Source organism: Erythrolamprus reginae, chromosome 5 (assembly GCF_031021105.1).
Source record: "Erythrolamprus reginae isolate rEryReg1 chromosome 5, rEryReg1.hap1, whole genome shotgun sequence".
Lineage (NCBI taxonomy): Eukaryota > Metazoa > Chordata > Lepidosauria > Squamata > Dipsadidae > Erythrolamprus > Erythrolamprus reginae.
Window position 1 is genome coordinate 102,299,879 of NC_091954.1, and position 12,424 is coordinate 102,312,302.

General features: G+C 41.5%; 1 protein-coding gene across 3 annotated transcripts in view; it reads left to right on the forward strand.

Annotated features, from left to right (window-relative positions):
* The window catches only part of FNDC3B (fibronectin type III domain containing 3B), a 376,606-nt gene that overhangs the window by 325,732 nt on the left and 38,450 nt on the right, over window positions 1-12,424 (forward strand). For all 3 annotated transcript variants that reach the window (XM_070753641.1, XM_070753643.1, XM_070753642.1), the window contains exon 23: window positions 7,352-7,564. In XM_070753641.1, coding sequence (XP_070609742.1) covers window positions 7,352-7,564 — 213 coding nt within the window. The remainder of the gene's footprint in view (window positions 1-7,351; window positions 7,565-12,424) is intronic.

A 12,424-nucleotide genomic window follows, 5' to 3' on the forward strand; every position in this document is an offset into this window, starting at 1 on the left:
ACTCTGCCACCCCAGTTCTCTTACACATGAGAACCACGACAACAATTATTATAAAACAAATATAGAAGGAAAATTTAAGAGGCCACTTTACAAGAAATGAAACTTCCCTTTAAGTGGTAGTGTTTTACAAAGGTTCTTATTTCTTTCTGGAAATTGAGATCTCAAAAACGTGGCCATATTTGTACCAAGCTGCCTTTGACTTTTAATTTTCCTATTGCATTTGTCAGGGAATTTTGCATAGCATGTGAATGGATACATCCTGTGTATTTATGGCAGCTATTCTGAGGAACCATTAGAGTGTTCAATTAATGTTGCACAAATAATGACTAAGGAGAGCGGTGTGACCTTGGAGCATCCAACAAAGTGCTTTGGCTGCTGCTTCATAGGAGGAGATGCTTTGTTGTTGTTTTTACAGAGGAAAATATCTAATTAGGCTATTAATCAGTGATACAGGATATCAGAGCTGGTTTGGTTTTCAGACTTCCTACTATGCAATCTGTTGGAGGAACTGTTCACGCTGTTTTGGTCTGAGCAGATGTGTTTGGGCTGGTGTTAATATACCCTTTTCAGATAATCTAGGCAGGAAGCACAGCCATCAATAATAATAACAACACTTTACTGTAAGGTTGCATTAACACATTTCTCCCTTCCTCTCATTCTAGTCTCCAGAAAACTACACAAACACACTCCTCTCTCCTTCTGTGATTTCTTTCACATGACTGCTATCTTGTCTGTGACTCTTCCTATGTCATTTGTTTCTTGTCTAAAGGTGATTTCCTCATACTACTACAAGTGTGAAAAGTCAACTCTTAGGTAGCAGTAAAATAGGATAGTTTCTGGTTGTGAGGAATATATTATTATTATTATTATTATTATTATTATTATTATTATTATTTATTAGATTTGTATGCCGCCCCTCTCCGTAGACTCGGGGCGGCTCACAACAATAACAAGAACAATGTAAGAACAAATCTAATAATTTCAAAAACGCTAAAAACCCCATTATTAAAAGCAAACATACACACAAACATACCATGTATAAACTGTATAGGTCCAGGGGAGATGTCTCAGTTCCCCCATGCCTGACGGCAGAGATGGGTTTTAAGGAGTCTACGAAAGGCAAGGAGGGTGGGGGTAGTTCTAATCTCCAGGGGGAGCTGGTTCCAGAGGGTCGGGGCCGCCACAGAGAAGGCTCTTCTCCTGGGTCCCGCCAAACGACATTGTTTAATCGACAGGACCCGGAGAAGGCCAACTCTGTGGGACCTAACCGGTCGCTGGGATTCGTGCGGCAGAAGGCGGTCCCGGAAGTATTCTGGTCCGATGCCATGAAGGGCTTTATAGGTCATAACACTTCAATTCAACACTTTGAATTGTGACCAGAAACTGATCAGCAACCAATGCAGACTGCGGAGTGTTGGTGTAACATGGGCACACCTAGAGAAGCCCATGATTGCTCTCGCAGCTGCATTCTGCACGATCTGAAGTTTCCGAACACTTTTCAAAGGTAGCCCCACAGAATAGTCTGTGTTCCTGACTGAATCTTTCTAAATTTTGTACTTCGGAAAAACTGGAAATTCTTGTTGACTGAGAGCGAAAAATCACACAACAAAACTAGCCAAATTTATACCTGTAAAGTAATAGGTAATGTGTCTGTGTACATCCACAGACACACAAATGTGCTTGTGTGTGTCCCTGCATGTGCACATACGAATACAGATATATATGTGTATACAGATAGTCCTCAATGTATGACCACAATTGAGCCTGAAATTTCTATTGTTAAGTGAGACAGTCATTAAGTGAATCTTGCCCCAATTTACGAACATTCTTGTCACAGTTGTTAAATGAATCACTGCAGTTGTTAGGTTAATAATATGGTTGTTAAGTGAAACTGATTTTCCTATTCACTTTGCTGTTCATGGTAGAAAAAGTGATCATCTGATCCTAGTTTTTTGTTTCATTTGTGTGTGTGTGTGTGTGTGTGTGTGTGTGTGTGTTTGTTTGTTTCATCTTTGCAGTGTACTTATTCATTCATTCATTCATTCATTCATTCATTCATTCATTTATTTATTTATTAGATTTGTATGCTGCCCCTCTCCGTAGACTCGGGGCGGCTAACAACAACAATAAAACAACATATAACAAATCTAATATTTAAAATAATGAATTAGTGGCAGTGTCAATATGATAGAGTGTGCACATATTTGTAAGAGAGATATTGAGAATTGATGACATCAGAATTCTTCCTTAAAGGTCCATCATAGTGGGAAAGATTATTATCACAGAATGTACATTTCAACAGAAGAGTAGTGATGGGCGAACCCAACGGTGTTCGGGTTCGGCAAGTTTGGACGAACTTTATGCAAAATTCGGCCGAACCCAAACCCAAATTCAAACTCGAACTGGGAATCCCTCCCACGAAGAGATTCCGGGGGCAGAGCTTTGACGTCACTGGCAGGTTGCTAAGGACGCCAAGGTGATCACTTCCTGGAATCCAGGAAGTGATCACCTTGGCGTCCTTAGCAACCTGCCGGTGACGTCAAAGCTCCAAATGCCGAACACGACCCCGAACTTTGCCCGAAGTTTTAAAAAAATTCGGGTTCGGTTTAAAAAAATGTGCCAGTTTAAAAAAAAAAAATTTTTAAAGTTTAAAAAAATGGTGCGGGTTCGGTTCGCCCATCACTACAGAAGAGGCATTGATCTAAATTTTTCTCACCATCCATTATTAAAAATTAATAACTCTACTATCTCTTGAAGGATCTCTGGTGAATTGATGCTGTTTATATACATGCATTTAAAACTTTAGCAGACAATAGTCACCTGTTGATTCCCACTGCCATTTATTGGCTACATAGAAGTGCACGCTCAAATAATTTTGAATGTCCTTAAAAACCAGTATCATGCCCATTATTTTAATATGTTGCTTGCTGCAGTTTATGAAAAAGCTGCATTTCCTCAGCTTTTATCCAACATAAAAATGTAGAAGGCAAGTTTTTAGGAATATGAAATTCCCTTCCATAAATCTTGCAGATTCATTTCTTGTATTTTGTCCCCCCTCCCAAATCCATATTTTGAGTTAGATGTCACGACCAAAGAATCTTCTTATACAAATTTCAGAGAAACACTATACAGTATAGTGAATATTATGTTGACTGTTAATAGTGAATGTTAATAAAGAGAGAAAGGTAGGCAGGTTTTGCATGAGAGTAGAATCAAGAAATAAGAATAATATAATACCAGAGTACAGTGATACTTCGTCTTACAAATGCCTCATCATACAAACTTTTCGAGATACAAACCAGGGGTTTAAGATTTTTTTTGCCTCGTCTTACAAACTATTTTCACCTTACAAACCCACCACCGCCACTGGGATGCCCGGCCTCCGGACTTCCGTTGCCAGCGAAGCACCTGTTTTTGCACTGCTGGGATTCCTCTGAGGCTCCCCTCCATGGGAAACCCCACCTCCGGACTTCTGTGTTTTTGTGATGCTGCAAGGGAATCCCAGCAGGGGAATCCCAGCAGCGCAAAAATGGGTGCTTCGCTGGCAACGGAAGTCCAGAGGTAGGTTTCCCAGCGAGGGGAGCCTCCGTGAAATTGCAGCATCACAAAAACACAGAGGTCTGGAGGTGGGGTTTTGAGGACTTTGGTGTTTTTGCGATGCTGCAATTTCACTGATGCTCCCTTCGCTAGGAAACCCCACCTCCAGACTTCCGTTGCCAGCGAAGCGCTCGTTTTTGCGATGCTGGGATTCCCCTGCTGGGATTTCCCTGCAGCATCGCAAAAACACAGAAGTCCGGAGGTGGGGTTGCCCATGGAGAGGAGCCTCAGGGGAATCCCAGCAGTGCAAAAACAGGCGCTTCAGCTGGCAAAAGGGGTGAATTTTGGGCTTGCACGCATTAATCACTTTTCCATTGATTCCTATGGGAAACATTGTTTCGACTTACAAACTTTTCACTTTAAGAACGTCGTCCCGGAACCAATTAAGTTTGTAAGACAAGGTATCACTGTATTATTTAGGACACAACCTGTGTAGGGTCTTTAGGGTCTGCAACCTGCGGCTCCAAAGCCATGTGTGGCTCTTTAGGCACTCTGCTGTGGCTCCCTGTTAGGTGATCCCATCACTGACTAGCCCTCCCTGCCCCGCCCATGCAACATTTATGCTCAATGGAACCTTTGTCTCCTGCCGCTTGGGACTGGGAGCTCGTGCCCCACCGTGTTCACCCAGGTTTTGTGGCTCACGGTTTTTTTCTTTTCTATGGGAAAAGGGTCCAAATGGCTCTTCGTTTAAGGACCCCTGATTTAGGGTATCGTTGTGTTCAGTTTGTACATTATGTAAACCAGCCAGCAGGCTGATCTATAGCAATAGACTTCAGCCTTTGTGATGTTGCTTTTTTTGGTTCTAAAGAATAATTTCAGGCTAATTTTACAGAAATGTTACATTAATCGGCAGAGTAATTTCCGCCCGAGTGCTGCTCTTAGCTGTTATTCCTGGCACATTTTCTATGTGGAAAAATTAGGCCACTGAGTTCCACCTAAAAATAGAATCATTTCCAATCACAGCCATTGTTTTTTTTGAAGCAATGGTTTGAGTGTGACTGGGATACTTTTGACATAAAGTATTTCCTCCCAAGGAAGACAAGGGTTTTCTTTTTGGTTTAATTTCAGATAGTTACATCTAACATGAGAAGGTTGTTTTATGTTCACTAATTTTAATAAAAAATGAAATAGATATGATTTCAGGGACCAGAAAAGGAAAGATTTCTGGTCCAGGAAGACACATATAGAATTTTAAAGTATAAAATTTATAGTATAGTATAGTCAAAGGTGGGCTGCTAGCTGGAATGCTACATTGGGCTCGCTGCCGTGGCTCGTGAGTGCTTGCGGGGCCAGCGCGATTTTGCTTCTGCACCTGTGGAGGTGGCAAAACCGTGCATGGAGCCACAGGTGCGCCCATGTTTCAGCATGCACAGAAGCAAAAAAAGAAGTGCCGAAACATGAGCACACCTGCAGCTCATGCTGGCCCTGCAGGCACCCACTGTTGTGATTAACTCTGGCCCAACTCCTGCCCCAAGGACTGTGGATGTGGGGGAGACATCCACATGCTGCAAGCCTGTTTCGCCCCGGGTGGAATCTGCTGATGAAGGCTCCTCTGACCAAGAAGACATGAGTGACAGGGAGGAGGAGAGTGTGGCAGACAGCTCAGAAGGAGATCAATTATCTAGCTCCTCCTTGGATTCAGAACAAGAGTTAATGATACAGCCACGCATGTGGAGAGTGATGCATAGGCAACAACAACTGAGAGATTATTATCAAAGAAAATGAGGCCACCTGTGGTTGGGTGGGGCTGTGGTAATTAGTGAGGCTGCTATAAAGAGCAGCCTGTGGGTTTGGCCATTGTGGAGGATTATCTGATCCTTGTGTTTCGTGACTGCTTTACTGACTTTGACCATTTGTGTGCTGATTTTTCCCTGCTTTGAAACTAAACCAGAGCAAAGTGTGTTTCACTTTGTGAAAGAAGAAGGACTGTGAATTGCCTCACAGCTGCAAGCTAAGTATCACAGAACTGATAAGGGACTTGTACAAATTACCAGTTTGTTTGGAGACGAGTGCTCTTTGCTATACCAAAAGAGGGCTTGGTTTAAGTGAATTTTCATTATAAAGAACATTGTTTTGAATTTTCAAACATCTGTGTGTCTGAAATTTGTACCTGTGCATTTTTGGGAGGATTCTACCAGAGAGCCCGACAGAACACCCACGAGCTGCGGCGGCGAGCCCAATTTAGTGTTCTGGCTAGCAGCCCGCCCCTGAGTATAGTATAGTATAGCATAGCATAGCATAGCATAGCATAGCATAGCATAGCATAGCATAGCATAGTATAATATAATTCTATAGCCTGCTTTGTCTTTATAGCTGTTTGCCTGCAAAAAATATTATGGCTGCAAAAAATCAGCGAAATATCGCGCACGTGTGCGTCCTCTCACAAGATTTTGCTTCCTGGGCATGCGCAATAGCAAAATCTCACTGGGGTGCTCATGCGTCCCCGCAGCAGAAGTAAAACTGCATGCGCAGCTCAATTTTTGCTACCAGTACGCCGTCTTTTTATCCGTACTGTTAGCAACCTGGTAATGCATTCTACCATGCACATCGTGACATTTCGCATGCTCATGCGCTCGCTACACTCACACGAATCCCCAACACGATTTTGCTCCACGCAACTGCTGAGGCACAATTTTCCTTTTGCGCATGCTCAGAGAGCCCCCCCAAAATAACTGAAAATAAGAAAAAAAAGATGGCAGCATGCACGGGGCGGCAAAAACAGCACTAGAGCTCTTGTGCCCAAATTGCACAATCGGCGGGCCACTATCAATGGACCGCAGCGCAATGGACCGAACTGAATCGCGCCCCTGGGGCCACCGTAGGCACCCATGACATGAATGATGTCAAGATGGCCATGTCTACTATGGCTCCCTGAGGTTTCATTGATGGGACCCTCAATGAAATTGAGCTTCACTCCCCTGGTCTAAGTGATAGTGCTGTTGCTATCGCATTCATAATTTAGGTAGAATCTGGGAAGTATGGGAACTGTGTTGATCTGCCCTCTAAGAGACTGACAGCCTATCTATAGCAGTTTCCTCAACCAACCATGGTGTCACCAAAATAAGAACATAAGAAGAGCCATGCTGAATCGGGCCAAAGCCCATCGAGTCCAGCATTCTGTGTCACCCACCAATTGTCCATGGGGATCTGGAACAAAAAGAGAAGGCAAAACCCTCTCTTTCCCTTGACCCCCAACAAAGGGTACCCAAGGGAATCCTGCCTGTCTCAACCAACATAGAGGCGGCACTTGGACATCCGTTTCAATAACCACTTGTCATCCATGAATCTGTCTAATCCTGCCTTGAAGCTCTCTAAGCTGACAGCTGTCACAACCTCTTCTGGAAGTGAATTCCATAAACCAACGACCCCCTGGGTGAAGAAATATTTCCATTGATTTGTCCTTACTTTCTTAGCTATGAGCTTTAGGGAGTGCCCCCTCGTCTTAGTATTGTGTGATAGAGAAAAGAATTTTTCTCTATCCACCTTTTCTATCCCATGCGTGATTTTATACGCTTCGATCAAGTCACCCCTTAAACGCCGTCTTTCAAGGCTGAAGAGACCAAGGCGTTGCAACCTGGTTTCATAAGGGAGATGCTCCATTTCCTTGATTGTTCTTGTTGCCCTTGTTTGCACCTTTTCCAGTTCCATTATATCCTTCTTGAATAGCAGCAATATCAAAGTATGAAAGGTATTTATAACTTCTATTCTGGTCCACTTTAACCTTCTGTTCTCTCTGTGTCTCTTTCAATGACAGGATCCGGATTCAGGCCGTCAACGAGGTTGGAGCTGGGCCTTTCAGCCACTTCATTGCAGCAAAGACCCGGTCGTTGCCACCTTTACCCCCTCGGCTAGAGTGTACTGCAGCAGGTCCCCAGAGCCTGAAATTGAAATGGGGGGAGAGCAGCTCCAGACAGCATGCTAGTGATGACATGGTCTATCTCTTACAAATAGAGGACAAGAACAAGAGGTAAGAAAAGCATGTAGCTCAGCTAGCACTATTTATCCGGAAGCTATCCTTCTATAAATGAGAATCTGTCCGGATATACAGAGCTATGCGGTAGAACTTGACAAGATACCAGAATTTATAGTGTGGCAATTTATGAACCAGTGCAGAGAAATAACGGGCACACTTTTGTAGAAAACAATAGTAAACAGTTTTACTCTTCAGTGCATTCAAAATATCTTCTGTCTTAGTCTTCTATTTACAGGAACAAACTTTGCTTTAACTATATGCAGTAAAAATTACTTACATGTACATACTAAACCAATCCAGGTTTCTCCATATCAACACTACAGCTCTAACTCAATTATTAACACAAGCTTCAAAACTGCTCCAGCCAACTAACAACATTACCAACAACAACAGCCAACATTAACAGCCAACATTAACAGCCAACATTAACAGCCAGCAATCATTGTAAAGTTGCTTTGCATTTTATAATGCTCCGGACAAATCAGATTGCAGTTTACACCCTATGACTCGGCATTCATTACAATTTAACATGCTTACATCCTTCTTAAATCCTTATTGGGTAACATAATGGAATATCACCTAGGATTGAGCTAATCCTTGACAGAATCAACCCAAATGGGCTTGGCTTAGTTCTGGTTGTAGGCAAGGCTATGAGTATCTTCATGAGTAAGCTGGTTGGTCTTATGTCATTAAATTCTTCCCGTTGACACTTGGCAGTGAGAAAAAAAGTTCGAGATGAGGGCACTCAGTGTTGTTAATGCAGGTAGGCGTCAACGTATGACAATAATTGAGTCCAAAATGTTAGTTGCTCAGCAAGACAGTTGCTGAGTGAATTTTGCCCCATTTCTCACCACGGTTGTTAAGTGAAGCACTGCAGGTGTTAAGTTAATAACATCATTTATTATTTTATTTATTTATTTTATTTATTTTATTTATTTTATTTATTTTATTTATTTTATTTATTTTATTTATTTTATTTATTTTATTTATTTTATTTATTTTATTTATTTTATTTATTTTATTTATTTTATTTATTTTATTTATTTTATTTATTTATTTTATTTTATTTATTTATTTTATTTATTTTATTTATTTTATTTATTTTATTTATTTTATTTATTTTATTTATTTTATTTATTTTATTTATTTTATTTATTTTATTTATTTTATTTATTTTATTTATTTTATTTTTATGCCGCCCTTCTCCTTAGACTCAGGGCGGCTTACAACATGTTAGCAATAGCACTTTTTAACAGAGCCATCCTATTGCCCCCACAATCCGGGTCCTCATTTTACCCACCTCGGAAAAATGGAAGGCTGAGTCAACCTTGAGCCGGTGATTAGATTTGAACCGCTGACCTACAGATCTACAGTCAGCTTCAGTGGCCTGCAGTACAGCACTCTACCTGCTGCACCACCCCGGCTCATGACTGGAGATGGTGGGGGAGGGATACAACATTCTTTTTTTAAAATTTTTTTTAAAAAAATTGGTTTATTTACTAAATTAACAACAAACAAACAAAATACTTAAAAGAAAACGTGCCCAACACCAATAAAAACCCCACCACCATTTAGGGGGTTAAATTATTTGCAATAAGTTTCAATTTCTTCCTTAGCTCCGGTTTACATTTCTTTACATACAAAAAGTGATCGGAATTTATTTTTCACATTGTCGTCATAAATTCTACTTAAGATATAATCTTTCACCTTATTCCATCGTGCCATCAGCTTCTCCAATTTATTTTCATCAAAGTTATTTAATCTTATTTCCATAATTTCGAAGTGGATGTGGTCCACCGTGTACCAGTACCAATTCTGGATTGTCCATTTATTACTATCCTTCCACCCTAATGCCACTACTGCTTGGGGATACAACATTCTTTATTTCCAGTCTACAACACAGTCCTTTCAACAGTTCCAAGAAGGCTCCACACCCATTTGCACCTGACCCTGATGACACAGACAAACCTCCGGCTGACCTTAACGTCCCGCTAAAAGAATGCAAAGGAATAATAAAATCCTTTCATTCCCCACCATTCAGTCAGACCTGAAGAAGCTTCTTGAATGAGAAGTGAAATGTCTTCAAAGAAAAAACCCCCAGAAAGTCCTGTTGCTTCTTGTAAAACGCGCCTTTGGGATGGAAAAACTGGTGTTCTCTTCTTCCTGGTTTTGAAAGTAGCCCTCCTACCCAATAGAAGTTAGACATTCTCTTCCTAGACCTTGTCTGTATCCCTTATTCAGAATTCATTTTTCCTTCTCTCCCCCCCCCACCGCCCCCACAATCCTGACACATAAATGCCCAGGTAACCATGGATACAGCTATTGGGAAAGCACCAGGTTGCAAACTTACTGAATGGGCTATCATTTTACCATCACAACCTGCCTAAGTTTTTAAAAGCAACAGGTGGTCAGACAGCTGTGCTTACAGCAATTGCTCAATATATATATATATATTTTTTTTTTTTTTAAAGCAATGCACACTAAATGCACGCAGCATATACTGGGAAGAACAGAGTTTGTGTGAAATGTATTTGTTTTATGTAGTGAGAGTTAGGGGCTCTTTCTACTGTAGGTGATAGATCAGGCGATCGACACATAATAGATGGTGGGTTTCTGGCAGCCTGTTATTTCCTCAACAGATAATAGAGCTTGCTTGATGTTCTCTGTATGTTCTAAAACCAGGATGTGGGTCATTGTCAGTGATGGGCTCCTATGGGTATGGTCAGGTACGCAGAACTGGTAGAAAAAATTTGATTTTCTTTTTTCTTTTTTTCCCTTCTGGGCTCTGGGTTTGTTTTTCCTATCACAGTAAATGAGGTTGAATGTTTATAATTTTAGAAGAGCTGTGAGTATTTGTGTGCGTGTACATACACATACAGTCTATATGGTAGATAATGTATATTTTTGTGTGCCTGTGTGTAATATGTATGAACATATATGGCATATATAAATAGAATTAAATAGTATATCTTGGATGTTCAAGTAATAGTAAAAAGATAGGGAAATTGTATCTCTTTGAGGCGAGGAAAGGCCAGGCACCCTAACTCAAACTCTTGAGCTGAGTGACGTCAAGTTGGCCCCCTTTAAGCCAGTCACATGACCTTTAAGCCACCCCCTGGTCACATGATCGTCAAGCCACTCCTACCTGGTCACATGGCTGGCAAGCCACACCCACAAAATAAGCCATGCCCACCTACTAAAAAAATTGCAGCCCTTCACTGGTCATTGTTCATCTTTTAAATGTTCTCTGAGGGATTAAGAAGCTGTGTGTTCCCATTGTTCTTGTTGTGTTCAATTGTTCTGTTTGCCAGCCCTATGGAAAATCATTTCAGAAAAGACAGGGAACAATTAATTCCACAATTTGAATAAATTGATCCACTAAGCCAGTGTTTCCCAACCTTGGCAACTTGAAGATATCTGGACTTCAACTCCCAGAATTCCCCAGCCAGCATTTGCTGGCTGGGGAATTCTGGGAGTTGAAGTCCAGATATCTTCAAGTTGCCAAGATTGGGAAACACTGCACTAAGCCAATTGGGAAACCAGTTCCCAAATTCTCCACAGGTGTGGCTTTTGAGTACACTGATTGGTGCAATGGGATTTGAAGCCAACTTGAAAAAAGTGAGTGGTGCAGGGGTGGCCTAGAGGTGGAGCTCTCGCCTCACAATCAGGAGGCTGTCAGTTCAATCCTAGGTAGAGCCAGATATTTCTCTCTCTGAGCACACTGACAAAACTTGGCATTGGTAACAGGAAGAGCATCCGGCTATTAAAACTGAAACTCCATTCAGTTGCCCAGATTTCACTCTGCAAGGAATTATGGGAATCATTAAAAGAAGATGGTGATGATCGACTCTAAGAAAGTAGCAATGGATTTATCCAGGAAGAATTTAGCAATATATTAAAGCAGGCTCCGGGCACAGATCGGCACTTGTCCATAGCACTGGTCAGCACAAAAAAATAATCAGCAAAAGTAATGTGTCTGTTTTATGGAGTTTGATGTGCTGATTCCAAAAATATGCTTAGTTTTACTCTATCACATAAACTGCCTAATATAGAAGCATTTTTGTTATTATGTTATTTCTGATATATAGATTACTGTTTTCTTAATGTCACCAATATATTTCTTATACCTTATAATAATGATGCTGCTCCATGGAAACTATACCTGCTATAGAAAAAATGATATACATTTTTGAAATCAGAACAAAAAATGATTCAGAAAAGTACAAGGTCAACTGCGATGATTACAGAAAACAGTTTTTGTGGACCTGTGTAGTTCATGCCCTCATCACCTCGAGGTTCGACTACTGTAACGCTCTCTACATGGGGCTACCTTTGAAAAATGTTCGGAAACTTCAGATCATGCAGAATGCAGCTGCGAGAGCAATCATGGGCTTTCCCAAATATGCCCATGTTACACCAACACTCCGCAGTCTGCATTGGTTGCCGATCAGTTTCCAGTCACAATTCAAAGGGTTGGTTATGACCTATATAGCCCTTCATGGCACTGGACCAGATTATCTCAGGGACCGCCTTCTGCTGCACGAATCCCAGCGACCAGTTAGGTCCCACAGAGTGGGTCTTCTCCGGGTCCCATCAACTAAACAATGTCGCTTGGCGGGACCAAGGGGAAGAGCCTTCTCTGTGGTGGCCCCGGCCCTCTGGAACCAACTCCCCCCCAGAGATTAGAATTGTCCCCACCCTCCTTGCCTTTCGTAAGCTACTTAAAACCCACTTCTGCCGTCAGGCATGGGGGAATTGAGATCCTCTTTCCCCCTAGGCCTCTACAATTCTATGCATGGTATGTATGTACTATTGTACACTGTTTTATTGTTGCTGTTAGCTGCCCCGAGTCTC